Source organism: Lathamus discolor, chromosome Z, assembly GCF_037157495.1.
Source record: "Lathamus discolor isolate bLatDis1 chromosome Z, bLatDis1.hap1, whole genome shotgun sequence".
NCBI classification, from domain to species: Eukaryota; Metazoa; Chordata; class Aves; order Psittaciformes; family Psittacidae; genus Lathamus; species Lathamus discolor.
Genome location: NC_088909.1, coordinates 84,872,944 through 84,897,126, shown reverse-complemented (window position 1 = coordinate 84,897,126; position 24,183 = coordinate 84,872,944). Strand labels below are relative to the sequence as shown.

The 24,183-nt window shown below is 46.7% G+C and overlaps 1 protein-coding gene across 5 annotated transcripts; it reads left to right on the top strand.

Moving 5' to 3' along the window:
• The first annotated feature begins 3,080 nt into the window (after positions 1-3,080).
• Positions 3,081-19,542, top strand: GCNT4 (glucosaminyl (N-acetyl) transferase 4). Of its 5 annotated transcripts, none has more exons than XM_065662839.1 (4): positions 3,081-3,138; positions 6,606-6,811; positions 17,622-18,926; positions 19,379-19,542. In XM_065662839.1, the coding sequence occupies exons 3-4, from the start codon at positions 17,623-17,625 to the stop codon at positions 19,470-19,472; spliced, it is 1,398 nt and encodes a 465-aa protein (XP_065518911.1). In that variant the 5' UTR covers positions 3,081-3,138; positions 6,606-6,811; position 17,622; the 3' UTR covers positions 19,473-19,542. The 5 variants fall into 5 exon arrangements, with proteins under 5 accessions (XP_065518911.1, XP_065518910.1, XP_065518913.1 ...); XM_065662838.1 differs by having other exon boundaries at positions 3,084-3,160; XM_065662841.1 differs by lacking the exons at positions 3,081-3,138; positions 6,606-6,811 and adding an exon at positions 10,144-10,167.
• Positions 19,543-24,183: the final 4,641 nt, after the last annotated feature.

The window sequence follows — 24,183 nt, the reverse complement described above, 5'->3', positions numbered from 1 at the left end:
ATTCATAGGTTTTAAGGCCAGAAAGGTCTAATATGATAAGCTGACCTCCTGAATAACACAGGCCAGAGGTTATGAGGAGGTATAAGCAAGGGAGACGTGGGAAAAAGAAATAAAGGCAAAAATACAGCTAAATTCACTCTAGGCAGAGGATCAGCACAAAGCATTGCACTCCTTGCGGGCAAACTGAACTTACTTGCAGTAAGAGCAGTTAAGGTAAGAGAAACATGGGAGTGAAGGCCAGCTTTGGAAAGGGATTTGACGTACTGCGAGGCACAAATACTCCTTGGGGTTTTGATGGGGAAATGCAGCTGTGGGGTGGGAAGGGGCACACTGATGTGATACTAGAATCATGTCGCCTTAAGAATTTGGATAACTTATTGGAGCAGTTGCAGTTGGCAAGTGTTTTGTCATTATGGCACATAGGCAAAGACTGGTTTTTCAAACCTTGATGTTAACTGGAGAAAACACCATGTCTAAATTATCAAGAGAATGAATAACCGCATACGTGAGATTCAGGCTTTTCTTCTGGCCACCAGTAGTCAAGTAACCAGTTGACCTGGAATTTCATAGAATCATAGAATAGTTAGGGTTAGAAAGGACCTCAAGATGATCTAGTTCCAACCACCCTGCCATGGGCAAGGGCACCTAGCACTAAACCATGTCACCGAAAGCTTCGTCCAACCTGGTCTTGAACGCTGCCAGGGATGGAGCATCCACAACCTCCATGGGCAACCCAGTCCAGTGCCTCACCACCCTAACAGGAAAGCATTTCTTCCTTATATCCAATCTAAATCTCCCCTGTTTAAGTTTTAACCCATTACCCCTTGTCCTGTCACTACAGTCCCTCACGAAGAATCCCTCCCCAGCATCCCTATAGGCCCCCTTCAGGTACTGGAAGGCTGCTATGAGCTCTCCATGCAGTCTTCTCTTCTCCAGGCTGAACAGCCCCAACTTCCTCAGCCTGTCTTTGTACAGGAGGTGCTCCAGTCCCCTGATGATCCTCGTGGCCCTCCTCTGGACTTGTTCCAACAGTTCCATGTCCTTTTTATGTTGAGGACACCAGAACTGCACACAATACTCCAGGTGAGGTCTCACAAGAGCAGAGCAGAGGGGCAGGATCACCTCCTTCGACCTGCTGGTCACGCTCCTTTTGATGCAGCCCAGGATATGGTTGGCTTTCTGGGCTGCGAGTGCATACTGCAGCCGGCTCATGTTCATTTTCTCATTGACCAGCACCCCCAAGTCGTTCTCTGCAGGGCTGCTCTGAATCTCTTCTTTGCCCAGTCTGTAGCTGTGCCTGGGATTGCTCCAACCCAGGTGCAGGACCTTGTACTTGGCATGGTTGAACTTCATAAGGCTGGCATCAGCCCACCTCACAAGCGTGTCAAGGTCCCTCTGGATGGCATCCCTTCCCTCCAGCGTATCAACCGCACCACACAGCTTGGTGTCATCGGCAAACTTGCTGAGGGCGCACTCAATCCCACTGTACATGTCACCAACAAAGATGTTGAACAAGACCTGTCCCAACACCGGTCCTTGAGGGACACCACTCGTTACCGGTCTCCAGCTGGACATTGAGCCATTGACCACAACTGTTTGCATGTGGCCATCCAGCCAGTTCTTTGACTTTGAATTACTACATTTCCAGGATATCAAGAAAAGAATGTGACTTGGGAAGGGAGGATAACCTTTCAAAGGTGGAATAGGATTCAAAAACTGTCAAGTTTTCTAATAAGTTTTTTGGTGTTGGGAGGTGATGGTGTTGCTGAGGCTTTGACTTTGTCTCTCGGAGAAAGTTCTACCACTTACACCAGCATTATACAGCAGATTAACCTGCAGGTGAGTTGTCCAGCAGCAGTGTCCTGATTTCACGTGTGCTCCTGTGGAAGGAGCCGAGGCATACGTTTACACACAACTCGGTTACAGTGGCCTAAGCGATTAGCAGCTTTCAGCCGGAGCTGTCACAGCAGTGCCCAGCTGCGAGGTCTGCGCTGCGGGCGCAGACAGATGCTCTCTGCTCCGGCGGCGTCTTCTAAATTGCCGACCGAACCGGTGCAGCAGGCGAGAGGTGCCCCGGAGAGCAGAGCCCAGCCGCTCAACCTGACCTCAAAACGCAAGCCTTTGCCTGCAAGTCGCAGGGGACCGGCAGTATTCCAGTGCGAGGGCAGGTCATTCTCTGTTGGCAGAGGTCCAAGGCGGTTGCCACCGCCGCTCCCCGAGCCCACCCGCCGCCCGCCCCGGCCCTTGGCACGTCCGTGCGTTCCGCGGGCAGCCGAGCAGAGGCCGCCGCCGCCCCGAGGGAAGGGAGAGGAGCTCGGCAGGAGCCCGGGCCGCGGGAGGGCCCTTCCCCGGAGGCAGATGCCCATCCATTAGGGCCGCGCCCGCACCCAGGCCGGCGGCACCGGGGCGCGTCCGAGCCCCGTCCCTTCCCCCGGCCGAGGGGGCTCGCTCCCTGCCACAGTGACGGCAAAGCCGCAGCTCGGACCTGCGCTCCCGCCTCCTTCGCCTCGCTTCCGCGGGGCGGCGGCGGGGCAGCTCCGCGCCGCCTGCGCAGCAGGGCCAGCGGCGAGACTTCTCCGAGCCCAGGTGCCGGCTCCGCTCCCGGGCACCTCGCCGCGGCTCCCCATCCTCCTCCTCCTGCCGGCCAGGTTGCGCGGCTGGCGGCGGCTCCTCCTTTTTTCCCCGCGTCACGGGGTGCGGTATCGCACACATGTCTGCACACCCCGCACACACCGAGCACCCACACTGTACACACACATCGTACGCACACGCGTCTCCGGTCAGACGAGAGCGCCCGGGACGGCAGCTCCGAGCAGCCGCCTCCTCGCTCCGTTCCGCCCCGTTCCGCCCCGCTCCGGTGAGTGAGGTGCCGGCGGGGACGTTCCGGGACAGCGGCGGTGGGAGCGCGGCCGCAACTTTCCGCTCGTAGCGGCGAGCCGGGGCCGCAGCAGCTCCCGCCTCCTCCCGGCGGCTCTGCCATAGGCGCAAACTTGGAGGCTCGGCCGCCGCGGCGGAGTTCGGAGGGGAGGAGATGAGAAGGAGGAGAAAGAGGAGGAGGAAGGGGCGGTGGGTGCGCGGGGCGGCGCGGCCCGGGGCCGGGCCGGGCGCGCATCTGGGGGCGGCCGGCGGAGAAGGAAGGTGGGTGCCGGCGGGAGCTGCGGTAAGAATGCGCCGTGCGCTTTCGAAGTTAATGAAGGGGGGATTTTACGTGTCGGGAGCAGAAAGAGGCGGCCGTGGGTCGGGTACGAGGCTGCCGGCGTTGGAAGTGAGGGCGCACAACCTGCCCGCAGCCCGGCTCGCAAAAGGTGTGCCCCGCTGCTGCAACCGCAAGAACTTTTCCTGGGGAGCGACAGTTAACCAACTTACCGTGTGGTTTGGTAACAGGAACCCGGGTGGTTGTGGCGCTAGCTGAACTCTGTCGTGTTTTGGTCGGTGTTTTTTGTCTCTGAGTAAATTGCTAAAACCGTGCCCGTTCGTCTGGAGTCGTGTTTTAGTGTGCCGAGTGTACTTACTGCTTTCTTCAGCATGGAAAGAAAGAGGCTTTTTCCCTTCTGAGGAAACAAAAAGTCACAGAACAGCAAAGATCTGTCAGAAATTTGTTATTATTTTTTTCCTCGAGGACAGGCAGTGGCAGCTTCTCTCTCATTGCGGAGTGAACAGGCTCATAGTGTTAGAGTGAGGCTTATGGAAGGAGACCTTAAGGTGAGCGTCCCTTGAGGTTAACTTACTCAACTATGTCCCACCTGAGGATCTGCTCCACTAACACCCTCTGAGTTATTCCAAAGATCTAGTTCACAAACCAGCTCGTTTCATTTTGAGTTAGGCAAATTTCCCTAATAACAACCTTTCAAAATAAATACATTTCCTTAATGATAGTATTTTTGGGTTTGATAGCCTGAGAGAGAAACAGCTGAAGGGTAGATATGGTAGAGAGACTTGTGATTGGAGCGGACATGGTGAACAGAAAGAGCTTCTTGCACTCTTTCAGACAAGAACTACAACAGTCAAACGACACTGAAAGGCAAAAAAAATGAAACAAGTGAAAGTGGGGTTTTGTGCACCATACTCGGAGCAGCTGTAGAGCGTTTTGGCCTGCCCCTGCTCTACTGGTTGCCATAAAACTCGTGGGTTCAAAAGCAACCAGGCGGAAGAAATCGAAATTTCAAGAGAAGTAGAAAGTTGTAACCCCCTGCTTTGGATGCTGCTGCGCTGTGAGAAGGAACATGTGGAGAAGATGCTGGAGGATACTTGTTATGTTTTTCCTCCTCTTTCCAACCACCTGCTTTCAGGTACTTGGAGACAGCATGCTGGACTGCATGGTCCCCATGGATTTGATGTGACTGTTCTTCCATGCAGATAGCTTTTCTGAGGTGGTTGTAGAAAGGGAAGTGAAATTGTGCTGCATTTGTGCACCTGGGTGTTTTGGTCCTATACATCTGATACTGATGGGTTTTGTTCCAGTTCCTGTGTATCCTCTGTATGCTACCCAGCTGTAAAAGCATTTGAAGATCACTAAGAGCCCTGTCTAATGCTTTTTGACATGAGTCCTATAAATGAGCAATTCTTAAGGTCTACAACTTTTTGGAAAGCAGCAATGGTGTGATAGGGGATACATTCAGGTTTGAATTGCTTGTATTGACACAACCCTTGTGCTGGGTTTATAGTGGGAATGCACGAAAAGGGACTAGGCACTAAAACCCAGTTTGTGTACTGGGCTGTATACATTTTGTGGACAACAGCGTATACTGAGCATGCTACTTTCTGGCCTAATATGCACATTATTCTAGTCAGTCAATAGGCTGTCTGTGATGATCATAAAATGCCCTGGTGGCTGAGAGCAGATCTCTGGAATTCTTCAGGAGTAGTTCAGGTAAGCTGGGAAGAATTAACCAAAGTTAAAATTAAAGTGCACAGAGTCAAAGCTTTGTGCTGTCATTACGTAAAAGAAAACAGTGAGCGCTGATGCATAGGATTCAGGGAATCCCAGAACATGTTGAAACGTTGGTCGAGAACAAACAGTAAATTTAGACATTCTTTCTCACGTTGATCTTGTCAGCCTGGCAGCTCTTAGCCTGGCCAGACGCGGATGGCAGCCTCAGCAGGCATCCACAATGTACAGTATGATTTCAAGAGGCTTTGTGTCCACCAGCGGGGCAGAGCAGAGCATTTTCAGAGATCAGCAGAAAGATTTCAGGAGAGGGCGATGTGGGGATTTTGTAAGCACATTAGCTGTTGGTCAGAGCAAGGAGTGGAGCACCAGAGAGGTGCTGATGTATCTGCTTGGCCATTAGTCTTAGTCTTGGTGGTTACTGTGTACCTACGTGACAAAGTGACTTCATGTAGGAAGTGGGTAGGCACCATGAGCTGTCCTGATGCATGCTGACGAAGTGAGTTTCATCTCACCAGCAGATGATGCTTAAGAGAACTCTAGCAGGAGCTTATGGCATTTGTGTAGCTGTTACAGCTACAGGAAGGCATCTGGAGTCATACGGTGACTCCAGCTTTTGAGTTCTCCGAGGAAATATGTGAAGGAACTAAGAGATGCAGCAGATGAGTCACAAAAAGCTCATTTCTGCAACATAATTTTATCAATTAACATTTTCTACCACCGTACCCCTCCCACCACCCTGAAAAGGGGTGAAATGAGCCCAGCTACTCCCATGCCACGTTGCATCATGTGCATACAGGGAATGCCAAATGTTAAGGAGGGAATTCAGAAACTGTTTCCACTGTATGAAAATGCTGTGCTGGGAGCACTGAGCTAAGGCAGGACTGGAGGATCCCATGGATCTGCAGCACTCAGACCTGTCTTTGGAGCCTATGAAATTCAGCTTGCTCTTGCCACAATGGAGAAGAGACCACAGATAACAAGCTCCATAGTACAGCGACGTGTGGTTTATAAATCTGTATGAGCTGAAAGGATGATGATGAAGAGGAGGTTGGTGTGCACAGCACTTTGGTCAAAATGCAGGTAGAAAGGAGGAGAATGCTACATATGTCAAATAGTACATTGTTTAGTTCCCCAAATTTCCTTGTAACCATCACACACAGAAGGATTAGGCAAAATAGCACCAAAATGTATTTCTTGCCATATAAGAGACATTGTATGCCACATGAGATAGTTACGTATAGGTAAACTTGCAATGCAGAGCATCATGAGTTTCACTGAGTTTCAGAAAGCATCACCAGGGCCATGGGAGCCACACCAGCAGTCCAAATTTTGGGCCTTGGCTCTGTGGCAGAGCTATTTTACCTGTGAAGGGAACGAGCCCTCCCAGACCTGAAGCCTCAGTACCTGAAGTACTGTGTGAGTTCTGAGCTTGGTGAGGCTTTTGAGAGAGACTCCTTGTATCTGGGCACTTTCCTGTCTCTCCCCAGGTCCTCTTTACACTGCTGTAGAAGGAAATTAGGTTGCTTTGATGTAATCTGTTCTTTTTATGGTGTTTTCTTCTCCCCATCTTGGCACTTTGAAATGCTATGCAGGTAGACAAAAGTATAGGCTTATTACACAGACAATGGCTTCCGCAGCTTATCACACAAATCTTCTGTGCTTGCTGTTTTTCAGCTAACATTTTCCACTTTTCTTTTGTAATCTGTGCAAGCAGTAATGTTGCCCCTGCCACTTCTGTTCATCTGACTCCGTATGAGCTTGAACCACCCGTAAAGGTGAAGGCTGCGGGCACCCCAGCGGGATGGAGCAGTCACCAGGACTTTGTTTGGCCATCAGGCTGGTTGTGCCTGCATTGATCTTCTTGGACAGAGCACCCTGAAGAGCTCTGCAAGGAGAAGAGACCACAGCAAAGCCCAGGAGGTATGTTTGTAGCTCCACTTGAAATGGTCTTGCCGATCATCATTTTACAAGCTGACTTTGGCAGTGAAGACTTGGACTGGAAGGGGATGATTTACAGTGGAGGCTTGCAGACAGGAGTCTGAAGGCAGCATGGTGGAGAGGTGAAGGAAATGGGGGAATATTCTGAGCTGTTAATGGGAGCTTTTCTGCAGCGCGGTGCAGTCTTTCCTGCCTCCCTGTCTAACAGGAAACTTCCACCCTTTTTTACAGTGCTGCTCCTTGCCAATGTACACAACTGCTGGCCCTTTAGGGCTGATATTTACATTTTGCGGTAGTTTGGGGGTAAAGGTTAACCCTCTCTCCACCGTGGTATTTGTATTGTTTTAAACGCTCATATGAGTTGGAATGAAGCTGTTAAACTCTAGATTGCCCCATATTAGAAGAGAGTAAACTCTGTTTACCGGTTGGTTTTGGTTGATTGTGTTTACTGGAGGGCTTTAATTATTATTTTTTTTACTAATTTACTACATATTTTTATTTACATTATTTTTATCTTGACTTCTGCCTTTATGGTACATTATGTCCTTACCAAACATTGATGCTCCCATCTCCTAAAGTCAGAGAATTTAAAAATTCAACCTATAAGGAATCGACTTGAGAATTTCCATGGCCGACTATCCCTGGACTTTCCACTAACTTCCTGCTTTAGCAGGGCTACAGATCCTCTGACTGGCAGGACAAACCAGTTTGGGATGTACCAAGGGATTTGCTGAGAGATTTTTCTTTCCAGGCCTCCACCAGAACAGCTTCCATCAAAAGTGGTTGTAAAGCACATAGGTTTAGTCGGGGATGCAGAGGAACCAGGTTCACTTCTCTCATGTGCTGCTGTCTTCTTGCGTGACCCTTCAGAAGTCACCTGCCTCTTTTCCTGTCCAGAGATCAGAGAGATAGACTTCCTTTACCTCGACATATCTGTCTGTGGGACATGGATATGCAGGAATTAATGTTAGATGATTTACTGCAGTTATGGGGATCACTGATTTACTGAAGGCAACTAGAGAAAAGCATCCAGCCTTCTCTAAAGAAGATAGAGAGAGTTGGGACCTAGTGGCAGGCAAACAAAGCAAGCAGCAGAGCAGGTTCTGTTAGGAAACACAGATCTATGTATCCCAGGCAATGAGGTGTCATGTTAAGCACTGGGACAAAGTCATATGTGATAACCATAATTGCCAAATCTTTGCAGAGCCTGTGTTTCCCATGAATGCGGTGAGAAGCTGCCTTTCCTCTTGCAGAAGCACAAAATAGGCTGTGGTAAACTGTAGATTTTTGTTGTTTTTCCTTAGGACACTCTGTTAAGTCTTTGGAGTCTTAAAATTGGCAGGCTTATAATTTAATTAGGCTTGGGTCTAGAAGTAATGATGTATTTTTCCACATGTCTTAATTAGAGGTCCATAAGGCAGCATGTAAGTAATTGTAGTTACTTAGCTCTTTAGTTGCCCATCATTTAGAGGAAATCTAAGTATTACATTTGGCAGGCCAAAACAAGAGAGTGAGCTGTGTGGAATGAGGCTGGTAGTGGGTGCCGCTCTGTTGCAGGGGCATGGGCTGAGGCTCTGGTGTAGGGAAAGTGGGTGGAAAACCAGACAAACTCGATAGGATCAACTGATCTAGCTTTAATGCCAATAAAAATTACTCCTACAGAAGCTGCATGATCCCTATCAGTAGGTAATTCTGCAATGGAACTAACCAGCTACCGGCAGTAAACACTAGCACATGAATAAATTAACTTTCCCAGCTAGCAGCGTTGAATAAACAAGTAGAGTTAAAAGTTTAATTCGGACAGACAAAAAACCTCTATCACTTCATTACTTTCCTCCTTCCTCAGCTTCCCAGGAACACTGTCCCCTCTACCTTCCCTAGAGATCCACGAACTGACTTGATTTGTGTAGAGCAGAAAGAAAACCAGAAGGAATTAACTGTGTTTGTCTGCAGAGTTGGTCATGCAACAAACTCGACCAAGTTTGCATTGCTGTGTGAGCGGGTGTGTATTAGGCAAACAGATATACTTTATCAGGTAGAACTTTTCCCGGAGTGTTTTTGCCTGGAGGAGAGGGAATTGTTCCCATAGCTCCTGCTATCATATGGTAATAGTGTTGGTTGCAAATACACCATGACCTGGTTTCCAAGGAAAGGCGTAGACACTGTTTTTAACTCTGATGCCTCTGAGGGATGAGGGAGTAGCAAGTGAGAGAAAGCACCTGTTTTGCTGCTCTGTTTGATTTTTTTGGTTGCTGTTAATGCTGCCAACATGAAAGCACTTACATACATTGATCCCTCTCTCCATTCTTCTCTTTCATTATTCCCCAGCCTCAGTTCTGCTGCTTCTATTCTCAGGACCCATTCCCTTTTTATTTTTTTTAACTTAAGTGATAAGCAAGGAGCCTGGTTTGTGCTGTGTACCAGCAGAAGGGTTTCTCCACAGCGGAGAGAACAACATAGTAGGGCAGAAGCACTCCTGCTCCTCTGCATCTGCTCTCTCTGTTTTCTCTCCTTTCACAGACTTGCATTCAGACCTGTCCTTCTCATTGAGCTCTTGCTCTGTGGCAAGCACGAAAGCGGGTTGCTCCACGACAGCATTCATATTGAGTACTATGTATTTCCAATCCACTGGGAGCACTGCCTACTCACAGCCTGAATTTTCCAAGAATCCGTATTCAGACAGCAGCCAGTGTGTCTTGTCACTTCCCACTTCAGGTTACCCACTCTCAGACTGGCTGTGTGGTGTGAAAAGCAGGTGTGACCACAGAGAATGAGATGATTCCCAACAGCTGGCCATCTGTGCAGGACACCAAAATCATTTACGGCAACTGTAGAGAGTAACAGTCCTCTTTGATGGGTAATGCTAAAGTAGGAAAGTAGTATAAATTCAATAGGGCTACACGTAAGGGAGATCACAGCTTTTGTTTTTCTGTAGCTCAATGTAGTTAGTGGTTGAGCTTGAGCTTTTGCTATCTACTCAACAGGTCCTTCAGGGAAGGCTGGCAGTGGGCAGACGAGAGGGGCCAGTGGACATTGCCTGGGACATACCTTGTGTTCCTCAGGGAAGTTGTGACATTCGCTGTTGCTGTTGCAGCCAGGGTACAAGCTTACTCAGGTAGCCCTGCCTGCATGTCCTGCTGCTGAACCTGTTGCTTTCAGTGCTGCCTGGAGTCCCTTTCCCTCTTTATGGGTCAGATCAGCCTGCTCTGAGCAGAGATCCCTCCTGCCTCCCTGGATAAAACCCAACCTTCAAAGCGGGATTTTCATACTTATGCCTGTAGGAAGGCTTCTGATGCATCTTGGCTCCACCAGGCTCTGGTCTTCCTGTGATGGATCAGGTTGGTTCATGACAGCTCCACCCTTCAGGCAGCATTTGGGGAGCCTATAGGCCCTGTAGATATACCTGGCAGCTTCTGCCTTTAATCACTGAAGTGCTTGTGTTTAGTGAAGAACAAGCTGCATCAGAAAAGACACAAAGGAAAGGGAATAAAGTACTGGGAGTTGCAAAATTCTTTGTAGTCTCAAAGTGGTTGACAAGCTGTTAATAAGTCAGTGTGATCTGAAAACAGACAAACTGGGAACGCCTCCGCAGTGCATAGGAAAGGTTGAAAGAAGACCATAGATTTTGATGAGGCCAATGGCACATTTACCCTTTTTTGGACCAGTTACAGCAAACTCTTACTTGGGTACTCTTTAGTTACAGATGGTCTCTATTAAAAGTATCTTGTCTGAGCCTTCACTCTTTTTTGTGGTTGAGTTTACCCTATGGGAGCTTTTGCTAAGTGGCGAGAAGGAAAAAAGAGTAGATGTTAAAATGTAAATACCCATAGGTCTTTGACTTTAGAGTTACAGAAAAATTGCCAGCTATTACTTTAAAAGACAGCTCTTTGGAAATGGCTTTATTCCCAACAAGGCTGTTTCCAATAGCCATAGATTAGTCATTTGAGAAATAAGAACAGAGGCTTCTGGAGGGGTTGCGGCTGATTCTTCAGTGCCTTGGGCTCCACTATCTTTTTTGCCCCAAGGCAGTCAGCTTTCACGATAGGTGATTTGTACTCCTGATAACAGCAATGCAAGATTTTGTTGACTATGCGGACTGCAGGTAAGACTTGCTGTGCAGAGCAAGAGGAGTGTGAGAGTTGGTAATTTGGTTTGCTGAGGATGAAGGTAGCTGCATATTCCTGACATTGGCATCACTATGTTGCACAGACTGGGAGCTGCTGTTAGTCCAGATACATGGGGTTTATGCGAACAGCAGAAATAAATGTGTGAGGAGCAGCAGTAAAGCCTTGGGCTCTGTCAGGAGCCAGGGCTCTCCATATGTAACCCATTAGGGTCTTAGTAAAGTGGAAACATGCCTTCAGAGCAGCAGCATGAGCCCAAAGCCTGCCAATTTCTCTGCACTGCTGAAGGAAACCTGTCTGTTTCTCTGGGTTGCTCAAATCCTTCCTTAACCCTTTATAAAGGGGTGTCCTCAAAGAGAGCTGAAGCTGCTGTAACCCTGGTGGATATGAGCCACTGGAGGTCAGCCAGAGCAAGAGTTTGTTTCTCTGGGTGGGATTAGGCTTGTGCTGACCAGAGCAGCTTCCAGGCTAGTTTTTCTCCACTGCTCCTGAGCACCTCCCTGGGGTCAGGTGCAATGCTGCTACCCACAGAAAGCTTCACATCAGCAAGGCTGCACCATTGCAAGCAGAGCTGGCAGAGCTCACAATGCTGGGCTTTTGTCCTGGCTCCTGTTTGTTGGGGCAGTGACTTCCTGGGGGATGCTTCATCCAGCCCATGTTGCACCCTGTGCTCTGGGACAAACTGATGGCTCTTTGCAGTTCCATATGTCCTTCCACCAGCTGTGGAGAGGCCTCAGGTATTTAGTTTGACAAACTAAGAGAAATGCAGTTTTCTCTAGTGGAAATCTTCACAGTCTAGCTGTGACTTAGACTTTGATGTGACAAATTGATAATGGGTCTGTTAATCAGATTGCTGCAGATGCAGGTGTTTATTCTTGGCCAACATGGAGAGGGTAAAATCCGGGGGTTTTTGTTTGGCAAAAGTATGGTGCAGAGAGAGGAGAGGAGGATATCCCTGAGAGCCAGGGTTTATGCAGGGGCTGTATAACTCAGGGAGGATCTGGACAGAAGACCTATGCACAGTGAAGGTCTAGGGCTCCTGCCTTCCTTGGCTGTGCAAACTCACCCTGATTCCTGTTTGCAGGAGTTAGGGTGGCTCCCAGAGGGTTGGGATGGGGAAAGGCAGGCATGGGAGAAAGTCCCAGGCTCTCATGGTTAATCTGCCCCATTCCCCTCCCAACAGCAGAGTCACACAGCCCAGGCTGCGCTGGGGTCCATGTGGGAAGGAGAAGGGGAGGAGTGGGGTGCTGTGGGGGTTGCTTCCTTCCAATAGAGAGGTGCCTAGCTGGATACATGTGTGACATGCTGCAGTCTACCCGCAACAAATCCAGACTAGCAATGCTTCAAAGATATGCTTGGGGAAGTCCACAGGGTAAGTGCCTGGTGGTGTGTAGAAACTATTTCAGTCAGTGGAGCTAGAATTAGATATTTCTTTTTTTTCCTCACCCTCCCAAAAGAAGCCCTAGAACCAGGCTTTAATTAATGAGCCTTAATGAGCCTTTTCTTTGGTTTCACCTTGCAAGATTTAACATTTCAAGGAATTACAGCCTTTCAGAAGGAATTCAACATTTCTGTGTTGCTGTAATCTGTGTTGTAGAAGACAAGAGAAATATCTGCTGGTTCAGTTTGCTTCTCTGGTCATTGTAGGTACACTTTACATTTAACTCTGTGACAATATGAGCTCAGGTGAATTATCCAAGCAGGTTGCCTATGGATAGTGTACAGGTGCAAACACTGCTTTTCATGCCTGTGATGTGCCCACTGTAGGGGTTTGTATACTTCTGGGTACTCTGCAGCTTCACTGGCTGTTGATTTACCATTACAGATTGCCAACAGGAGCAGCAGCTTTTCTCAGGAAGGTAAAGTTCTGCACATCTGGCTGATAGCAGCTAGAAGTGACCATTGAGGCAGCAGTCTTCACAGGTATTCCCCGTGATCAGACCATACTTCACTTGCCCAGACTTTTGCTGTGTTACTCATAATACATAAACAAATGTCCATAGTCAAATATGTGTTATTTCCTCTGTTCTTATTTCCATATTCGCTCACTCTTCCCCAGTTGCTTCAAGTCAATAGAAACCAATGGCTAATTTTAGTGTATATTCTTATGTGCATTTTCTAACACATTTTTTCCTTCAGCTTCCTTCTTCAGCTTGGCCTTCTTTCCTAGTGCTTCCTTTAGCTGGCCATAGGTTGGTTCATAACTTTCAACACTGAGTACACAGGGGAGAAAGCTTATTCTCTGGTTCTGTGGGTTTTATAGGGTTTTATGAGTGTTGTGTCAGCCATGGGAGAGCTGCAGAATTCTTCTGCAGCCTCCTTATAGACAAGACATGCACACTGGGTTGAAGCACAGAGCAAGGAGTGGAGCTCCGCTGCCCACTTGAAGAGTGCCGTGTATTTTCTGGTCCTCCTGCAAGTACAGCATCACTGCCTTGGGCAGACACAGACAGCAGAGCCTGGCTGGAGACTGCCTTGGAGGTGAGGTCTGGGAGCCTCAATTTGAGAGTGACACAGGTCAGCCTCTGCCCTGTCCTCCTGGGAGGGTTTATCCTGCTGGCTAATGCAGCACAGAGTTCAGTGGAAGGATGACTTGATCTGCGGCTCAGCTTTTTAGAAGTGTGTGAAATTCTCCCACCACCTTGTTCCATCTTTTTTGTCATTGCTTAGCTTGCTGAGTTGCCAAAAGCAAACTATTCTAAGTGTTTGAAGGTGTAAAACCGCCCCAAACAGCTTCTTGCAGGGAGAAAACTACAAAAAACTGGCAGTGAAATACATCAGTGGAAACCTCAACTGTTTTCTGGGTGGGATACAAGTGTTGCTGTCATGGATCTAACTAGCAATCCCTCTTCTGGTCCAGCAGTAGATAAAAGCAGATTCAGAGAACAGAGCAATGGTCATAAGAAACATTTTTATTGGTAAAAGTTTCCTTTTACCAATAGTTAAGGTTTCCAAAAGTTCAGAAGTCTTGGCAGCTGGTAATTTCCCAGTGTTGTGGTTCCAGGGAATTCTGCTTTCTGTCCATATTTGTGTATAGGCGAAAGTAACTCTGGAAACTCTCAATAACCAGCTGATTGCCTAATTTCTTTTTTAATCATGCTGAGCTCAAGGGCTTTAAGGTACCTTATTACAAACTATAATTGTGTCGTGTAATAACGTGTTTTGTTACACAACACGAATGTGTTTCCCTTCTATTTGTTTCATGTCTTCTTAATTAGAACATCCCTTGCTTTACAGAAGCAAAGGATAAATAAAAACACCCATTTACTTTCTCTGAATCATTTAGTACTTTGTATGCCAGCCGGTAAGCACCCTGACCTGGTTAAATGCTGTTTATGTGTCTGTATAGCCCAGCTGTGCAGTATGTGTTGGTTGCAAGATGAGATCAATTTCCATTAATTTTCTCGGGAGTCTTCTTGCATGTAAAAGAGAAAATGCGAACAATTTACAAAACAAGGCACAATGGCAATGCCAAGCTCCCTTCCTAGTATAAAGTCTTTGTGAGAAAATATGGAACCTTAGTTCTGTGTATACTATGGTAGTACTGGAGAAAAACATACTCAGGAGCAAGATAACCAGAGGTGGCATCTGGTCAGTGCTACCCAGGTGGGTGTTTCAGGTGGTTCTAGGTGCCTGTTCTTGTCTGCCACATGTCATTCATTCCCTCCTCCACAGAAGACTGCAAGTACAGTACACTGCTATGTCTAGGAGGGGCTTTGAGTGCTGCATGTGGTAAGAAATAGGAATTCGGTGCTTGAATCAAAACCTGGTGAGATTTGTGGTGGCTCTTCTGTCCCAAGGAATTTCATTCCCTGGTCTCACATTGTACCTCACGAAACCTCAGTCTTTTGCAGGAACTAACTTTATACTGTTTAAAGGCAAATGACCTGTGCCTAAAGAGCAAGGCTGTTGCCCCTGTATTGATGTACCAAGCCTGACTGTGGATTGCATTGGCAGTTACAAAAAGAAAGTATGAATTTAATACAGATGAAGCAGGAGGGACAGCAGGATATAGGTAGTGGTGAACTGCACTTCTGGACAGATGTTCCTTAAGATGTGCTTAGGAGTGGCTGGGATCACACGTGGCCTGATTCTGTGTGGACCACTGTGGTGATGGTGATATAATGTGCATTGTAAAAAAACAAACCAAAACCAAACCACAACAAAGCAAACAGATGGAGTGGGGGATGTAGTTGCTGGCTCCTGATGCTCTCATCTGACCAGATGCTGGCCCGGATCAGTGGGAAGTCCTCCCTAAACATGGGATTTGGTGGAGGAGCTGACGTTTCTCACCGATGCTCCTTAATTCCTTCCTCCACAGGGAATTTGAGCCATGTTCAAATTTTCTGGATTTCTTGACCTCCTTTTATGGCATAATAGTGTCTTTTGGTTGGTGGTGCCAACAACCTTAGGAATGTTCAGGTAACTCGGTGTGGATCCTTTGCTCATCACCTGCAAAGAGGGAGTCCTCAGTGCTGTGCAGGTGATTTCTTGCACATCCTGGTCCAAGCCCAGACCACACTGGGCTCCAGCAGTTTGGATTACTAGTTTCAGGCAGGGAGGTGTGGTGCGATAGCATTTCTGTTGTTTTGCCTAGCAACAGAATGTTTGGCAGTGGGTGGAAGCTGTCCAGGGCTGCCATAGATAGAGGGGTTTAGAGCAGTGGAGGATGCGCTTTCCCTCTGCAGTCCCTTTTGTTTGTCCTGGCTCTCTTTTTACCTTTTGGAAGAAGGCAGAGGGAAAAGGAAGATTTGGTCCCTGAATGAGGTGAGCCCTGTTCAGCCAGGAGTGGTAAGGGTTGTCCTTGATAACTAGGGAGACCACCAGGCAAAGGCACAGAGCGGGCTTCACAGGGAAGTCTCACCACACACACAGGTCTTCTTGCTCCAAAGAAAAAACAGGGGCAGGTTAGCTGTGTTTCTCTCTGCAGGGCTTCCAGCATATGGCTGGAAACCTGGATTTGGTTAGAGGCAGCTGAGAGTGACTTTCTCCAGGAACATAGGTACAGGAAGGATATAGGTAAAGGGGACACCTGGATTAGACATTGAGCTGGGATTAGTCTGGAAAAGAAGTAAAACACCTGCTGGCCAAGGGAGAAGGTGGGATTTCTTGGCTTTGTGGGGAGATAGTTCTGTTTTTCCTCTTTGTTTGTACCTGGAGGTTGCTTGTAAAACCTGCAGAGACCTGCTGAGCTGTCTTCTGCAACATAGGTAGGTGTTGGCTTACCCTGCTTCGTTTCCTGGTCTACACCTGGTGCTCCCAGGTGAGACAGGGATGCAGCATTTCCTTATCCTTTCTGTTGCCTCCAGAAGAGAAATACCAAAGAGAAAGATGCACAGGGAAGGGGAAAGTCAAGGAGAACACAATGATGAAGCAGCTGTAACTTAACAGGCGGCATTTTAACTGAAGCTACAGCTTGCAAGACCTGACATTGGTGGAAATGCTGAAGATGCCTGAGTTAGTCTTCCAGCAAGTGTTGCATGCGCATCTCTATACTTTTACAATGGGATCTGCAGACATCTGAGCAACTTCTGGTGACCCCACCATTTTATTCACTGTGAAGCATTCCGGAACAACTTCTCAAGAGAAAATATTGTGAGCTGTTCAATTTAGAGGCAGAGTTAGTTTAAGCTAAGCAGAGCTAAGTTTAGTGCTGCATATGAGTGTGGGCTCTGGTCTAATTTTAATTCGAGGATAGCTACGATGCTGCTTGCACTCAACTGGTAAAGCTATATGGAAGGATGATCACTGTGTTTATTTTTTATTGTGGTAACACCTCAGCTGCTAAGTTGCTATACAGAAATGTTACCAAATACCCTGCTGCATAAAAGAGGGCTGTGTGCGTTTTTGCAGTTGAATCTGAGAATCTGTCACACGGGAGAGAACAGGATAGCTGTGCTATTTCTCATTACTACCCTTCCTGCCCTCAAAAGGTTACATTATATAGTCATTCCAGAGCATGGAAGTCTTCATCCATCTCCCTGTTCAGGGCAGATCAGCAATGTTTTCCAGAACAAATCTGGACTGAGGGAGGATGTTGGGCTTGTCAGACCCTTTTGGGAGAGGACGGGAAGGAAACTGGTTTCCCCTTGGACATCTTCATGGGCCAGCTCCAGTGCTGGAGACAATGAGGATGTTCTGACTGAATTCTAAAGCTTTCTGTTTAAAATATCTACCCTTAAGCATGCATTCTTTGCAGACTCACGAGAGATCCACTTGCGGCTCCCATTGAATCCCCTGGAGTTACTCGGGAAAGTAAACAATCCTTCCTACTCACTTGGAGGACAGTCATGTTTCTGCCAATGCAGGGGTTGCTGTACTTCAGTTCGTGACTCATAAGAAATTAAAAAAAGGTTTGGAAAATAAACAGTGGGAGTCTTGTTCCAACGCTGTTGTTTAGCTGGAAACCATCTGAAATCCAAGTTGGTTTATTGCCTTCAGTCAGCTAATTCAGGCGAATGAAATCTTTGACTATTGCTATGGTAAAGTCCGACTCTCAATTAACATGGTGATTAAGAAGAAACTGTGTATTTCCAGTGGCCTGTGCTGCTAAGATGTTGTTTATCCGGTTGGCAGACCAGTGTGCACATGGCTTTGTTAGAACCTGGAACTACCTCCAATGCTTTGCTTCTGATTTAAAATACCATCATGTCTGTGTTTACTTGCAGGATGAAGAGACACAAGTGTCCCTGCAAATGTCCCTCACGAAGGAAGATCCTGATCCTGTGTGTTACAGGGTGGCTGATAGCACTGCTGAAACTCCTCCATGTTGAAAGACACTTTCTTCCCTCTAAGGGCATTTATTTAGTTGAGCCTTTCTTAAGCACTTCTTCTTATGTTAGAAACAGGTATTCCTACCTAAGAAATGAGTTCCAGTATGAAATTAATTGCTCGTCTATATTTGAGCAAGATCCCCATGAAATTGGCAAGAGTTTAGAGATAAGAAGAAAGGAGATAATAGATTTAACTGATGAAGATGTTGTCGCAATGACAAGTGCTTGCCATGTGTATCGTTCGCTTAGGAAATACGACCTAAAACCTGTTTCTCCAGAGGAGGAGAGTTTTCCAATTGCCTACTCTTTGGTTGTTCACAAAGATGCAGTAATGGTAGAAAGACTCATACATTCATTGTACAGTCATCAAAATATTTACTGCATCCATTATGACCAAAAAGCAGCAAAAAGTTTCAAATCTGCTGTGAACAATCTAGCTAAATGTTTCCCCAATATTTTCATTGCATCGAAATTGGAGACAGTAGACTATGCACATATTTCACGGCTGCAAGCTGATTTCAACTGTTTGTCTGATTTGATGGAGTCTCCAGTTCCCTGGAAGTATGTTATTAATTTGTGTGGCCAAGATTTCCCTTTGAGGTCAAATTTTGAATTGGTGGTTGAACTGAAGAAACTTCGTGGAGGAAACATGCTGGAAACTATAAAGCCGAGCAGTAGCAAAAAAGAACGATTTACTTATCACTATGAACTTATGAAAGTGCCTTATGAATATGTGCAGATTCCTGTAAAAACCAACATTTCCAAGGATCTGCCACCTCATAATATCGAGGTATTTGTAGGCAGTGCCTATTTTGTTTTAAGCAGAGAGTTTATTCAATATACTCTTAAAAGCACTCTTGCAAAGGATTTTTTTGAGTGGTCAAGGGATACATATTCTCCAGATGAACATTTCTGGGCCACTCTTGTACGTGTTCCTGGGGTCCCTGGGGAAGTTCCAAGGTCAGCCCAGGACATAACAGACCTACAAAGCAAAACTCGTCTGGTGAAATGGAATTATCTCGAAGATCATTTGTATCCTCCATGCACTGGTACCCACCTTCGCAGTGTCTGCATCTATGGGGCTGCAGAATTAAGATGGCTTCTGAAATATGGACACTGGTTTGCCAACAAATTTGACTCCAAAGTGGACCCTGTTCTGGTAAAATGCTTGGCAGAAAAGCTGGCAGAACAACAGAAAGAGTGGGTATATTTGTCATCTGATAAATACTTTCTGCACATAAATTCTATGAATGCCTCGCTATAAGCAGCACTGTCTTCCCTGCTGTCAGTACTGTGTGCTGTTACGGCGCAGCATGTGAAGTTCCTCTGCCTTGACCTTCTGCAGGATATGGGCAAGCAACGTCTGTTCTGCATGAAGTTCAGGGCCCTGGAGAGAAAGGCGCTTGGCCATTTATTTATAAAAAGTCATGTCTCTCTGATTAAATGTGTGGTAGATTGTCACAGTAATTCTGTAATTGTTCTTCAGGGTGATTCTGAGAGGGTGAGGTTTGCTTTTGGAGGCTCTGGTGCTGTCTGTCCCAGCGGAATATTTCAGAGACGTGTTTTGCATCGAGTGTGTTTGTGTTTTCCTAGAAAGCTCCAACACACCTGCATGCCTGGTTCGTTTTAATTCACTTTTATTTTTCCTAAAGGTATGAAACAAAGACCTCTTTATCTGCTACCTCAGGAAAACTGGAAGTGCCCACCTCATGGACAAAACCAAGAGGTCAGCATGACACCAAATGAGCCATGTGCCCTCATCTGAAGTCCCAAACTTCCCGTGTGTGGGAGATAATAAAGATCTTTGCAATGTGAATATGACTGAACAATATAAGGGAAAAATCCTTAGATACCACACTGTCCATAGTGTTGTTCTCTCACTGCATCTGTGCATTGCTTTTCCTTCTGAGAAGCATGTGCTCGGCTGCTATGCCTTGCCTATGAAACTGGTGGTGGTTGAAACAGAATTATGTGCTGTTATTCTTCAAAGGCTTTTACAAGCGTGCCCTAGGGGCAGTCCCTGCACCCCCATAGAGTAGATAACCATGCCCACAGGAGGTCAGTCTTCATTTCTGTCTTTGCCCATAGAAATATCCTCCTGTGAAATCCCAGTCATAGAATCATAGAGTAGTTAGGGTTGGAAAGGACCTTAAGATCAACAAGTTCCAAGCCCCCTGCCATGGGCAAGGACACCTCACACTAAACCATGGCATCCAAGGCTCTGCCCAACCTGGCCTTGAACACCACCAGGGATGGGGCAGCCACAGTTTCTCTGGGCAACCCATTCCAGTGCCTCACCACCCTCACAGGAAAGAATTTCCTCCTTATATCCAATCTAAACTTCCCCTGTTTAAGATTTAACCCATTACCCCTTGTCCTGTCACTACAGTCCCTGACAAAGAGCCCCTCCCCAGCATCCCTATAGGCCCCCTTCAGGTACTGGAAGGCTGCTGTGAGGTCTCCTTCTCTTCTCCAGGCTGAACAGCCCCAACTTCCTCAGCCTATCTTCATACAGGAGGTGCTCCAGTCCCCTGATCATCCTCGTGGCCCTCCTCTGGACTTGTTCCAGCAGTTCCATGTCCTTTTTATGTTGAGGACACCAGAACTGCACACAATACTCCAGGTGAGGTCTCACAAGAGCAGAGTAGAGGGGCAGGATCACCTCCTTCGACCTGCTGGTCACGCTCCTTTTGATGCAGCCCAGGATACGGTTGGCTTTCTGGGCTGCAGGTGCACACTGCAGCCGGCTCATGTTCATTTTCTCATCGACCAGCACCCCCAAGTCCTTCTCCGCAGGCCTGCTCTGAATCTCTTCTCTGCCCAACCTGTAGCTGTGCCTGGGATTGCTCTGACCCAGGTGTAGGACCTTGCACTTGGCATGGTTGAACCTCATAAGGTTGGCATCTGCCCACCTCACAAGCGTATCAAGGTCCCTCTGGATGGCATCCCTTCCCTCCAGCGTATCAACCGAACCACACAGCTTGGTGTCATCGGCAAACTTGCTGAGGGCGCACTCAGTCCCCCTGTCCATGTCACCAACAAAGATGTTGAACAAGACCAGCCCCAACACCGATCCCTGAGGGACACCACTCGTTACCGGTCTCCAGCCGGACACTGAGCCATTGACCACAACTCTTTGTGTGCAGCCATCCAGCCAGTTCTTTATCCACCGAGTGGTCCACCTATCAAATTGTTGTCTCTTCAATTTACAGACAAGGATGTTGTGTGGGACAGTGTCAAACGCTTTGCACAAGTCCAGGTAGATGACATCAACTGCTTTACCCTTGTCCATCAGTTCTGTAGCCCCATCATAGAAGGCCACCAGATTGGTCAGGCTGGATTTCCCCTTAGTGAAGCCATGCTGGCTGTCACCAAGCACCTTGCTGTTTTTCATGTGCCTTAGCATGCCTTCCAGGAGAATGTGCTCCAAGATTTTGCCAGGCACAGAGGTGAGACTGACTGGTCTGTAATTCCCCGGGTCTTCCATTTTCCCCTTCTTGAAAATGGGGGTTATATTTCCCTTTTCCCTGTCATCGGGACCTTCACCTGACTGCCATGATTTTTCAGATATGATGACCAGTGGCTTAGCAACTTCATTCGCCAGCTCTTTTAGGACCCGTGGATGGATTTCATCAGGTCCCACGGACTTGTGCACATTCACGTTCTTAAGATGGTCTCGAATCAGATCCTCTCCTACAGTGGGCCCAAGGTCTTCATTCTCACAGTCCCTGCATCTGCCTTCCAAGACTTGGGTGGCGCTGTCAGAGCCTTTGCCAGTGAAGAGTGAGGCAAAGAAATCACGAAGAACTTCTTCAAATCCAGGGTGGTCCTCTTGAGATAGTATGTCTACACAGAGTGGATAACAAGTGATATTTCTCATTGTTGCTGTGTTAAAATGCAAAGCATGCAAAGTTAAACAGTAAGCATAAGAATATCCATATTGCAGAAATGAAGACCCTTTCTAGCAGTGTCTTGCTGTGCAAGTCTCATGGCCACCTCCACAAACCTAGGCTGACAAGTTGCTGGGCAAGCTGTGGTTCAGCTGTAGAGTAACCGTTCTCCAACAGCCTATGGCTCTGACTATGGCTTCCTATGGCTCTGACTCCTGACTTCCCATGCTTAAGCCTCTGACTTCCCATGCTCCTGATAATGGAGCAACCCAGGAGACTCCTTGCAGCTGGACTCCCCATGCTACAGTGTGAGGAAAATGTATGTTAGTGCAGGGGTCCCTGTAGAAACCCTTGCCGCTCAGAAATGCCCCTTGGCAATTTGGAAGTTTCTGTGGGATGTTGCTCTGCCACATATTTGGTTTCAGTGTTCCCAATGGTCCCTGGGTTACAGCTTGCTCTGTGCCACTGTCCACTTTGTACCCATCTGGGTTTTATTAAGGGGCCTCTTTCCATTAATAACTCTGGGATACCTGGTCTTATTGGTTGATAAATTGCTGCAGTAACAACCATTTCTCATACCCATGTGAAATCTTTGTTTCTTGTTTGCGTTGGAAGAATCAAGAAACTTTTTGGTCTCAGGCTTGGTTTTCATTCATAAATTTAGTCATGGTCAAGTCATCTGTGGCTTAAGATTGGGTCTGAGAGTCAGGAGTTGTGAGCATTTTTCCTCATTCACCTCAGACAAGTCATCCAAGTTTCCTGTTTCAGCTCTTCCAGCTGTAAAATAGGAACAGCAATGTTCTGTTACATTGCTAAGCGCTTGTAAACCTATGGGTGGTGTGGGTTGGTTGCACTGTATTAATTGCTTATCAAACTATTTATGGAGCCTGTGGAAACACAGGTCAAGTGTTTCTTTGATGTATTGTTTCTGGAATAAATGGGGATAATTTTTAAAGTACATGTTGCTTACTTCAGTGACTTGCCGTGTCTTCCCAGAGCTGTCCTGACTTGATGTGATTTGTAGACACTGTAGAAAATGAAATGTTGACAGTATTGACAGATTCATACATCAGTACTTGTGTATACCATAGAGAATCCCCATATGGTAAAAGATTAATAGAAGGTGGTGGTAGGATTCCAAAGGGCTAAGCCACAGCCTTCTGTACACATAAATTAATATTTAATAATGTATTTATAATTTTTATTCAGTTAATCTGGCTTAATGTATCTATATTGTCCTGCTTTCAGCTGGGATAGAGTTAATTTTCTTCCTATTAGCTGCTGCAGTGCTGTGTTTTAGCTTTAGTCTGAGAACAACGCTGGTAACACACAGATGTTTTAGTTGTTGCTAAGTAATGCTTAGCCTGATCGAGGACTTTTCAATGTCTCACACTCTGCCAGTGAGGAGAGGCACAAGAAGCCAGGAGAAAGCAAAGACCTGACCCAAACTAGCCAAATGGGTATTCCGTACCACAGCACGTCATGCCCAGTATAGAAACTGCGGGGAGTCACCTGGAAGGGATTGATCGCTGCTTGGGTATGACATATGTAGGCACACTCCCATTTGTGTTTTGAGAGGTTTGCTCTGCCATAAACATAAAAACTACCCATCAGCACATTAGACTTGACTGGAATAAATAATTTTAATCAATATGCAACTTTGTGCTACTTTAACTGAATTGGGTTAAATGATACTTGTAATTTAATTAGTTTGAAATAAGGCAGCTCATGCTTCCAAAGCAGTGAAGAAGTGAATGTGGAGTTGGCACCGTATGGGACAGCATCACCTATTACAATGGTATGTTTGGTAGCTGGGGAAGTACTAATTGTGTAGGCACAGTTGCAACTTTATGAAGTGCTTATTTTCTAATAATAGGATTTCTGGGTTTTGAAGGTAATGTTAAGGACTATTCAAGCCTGTCGAAAGGCAATTAATGAAAATCACAGATCACTGAGGCTGGAAGATCATCTAACTGAACCTCTCACTTGCAACAGGGCTGACACTAAACTTTGGCTGGGTTTCTTGGGCTTTGTCCCAGGGAGTCTTGCAGATCTCTAAGGAGGATTATGCAGCGTTCTGCAGCAACGTTTTCCAAAGAGTCCAGGAAAAGAAGCAGCCAAAACATAAGTTCCTTAACTTTTGTGTGATTTTATCTTTTTTTGTCTTTGTGTCCAGCAATGCAGTTGCCATACCAATGTCTGCATCATAGTGAAGCGATTAGACTACAGGGGTGGGTAACAATTTCATTTTATAGCTTGGACTTCTTCACCTTTGATCTTTACACAGGTAGGTCTTTCTTTGCTGAAAATGGACCTGAGGCATGATCCACAAACCCCTTTCTCTCTGTGAGAAAAGTGATCGAACACAATTTATAGCAAAGCAAACGCAAAATTGTATTTAGGCTGGAACTTAGACTATAGACAGTTATCTGCCATTCTGCTTTTACCGGGACTTTTTTTCTTTTCCTTAGTAAAGTTCAGACATGCCTTTCCTCCCCTCCTCTTCCCATTCCTCACCTCTGAAAAAGATTCCTCTTGTAAGCTATTTCACAAATTTGAAATGCACA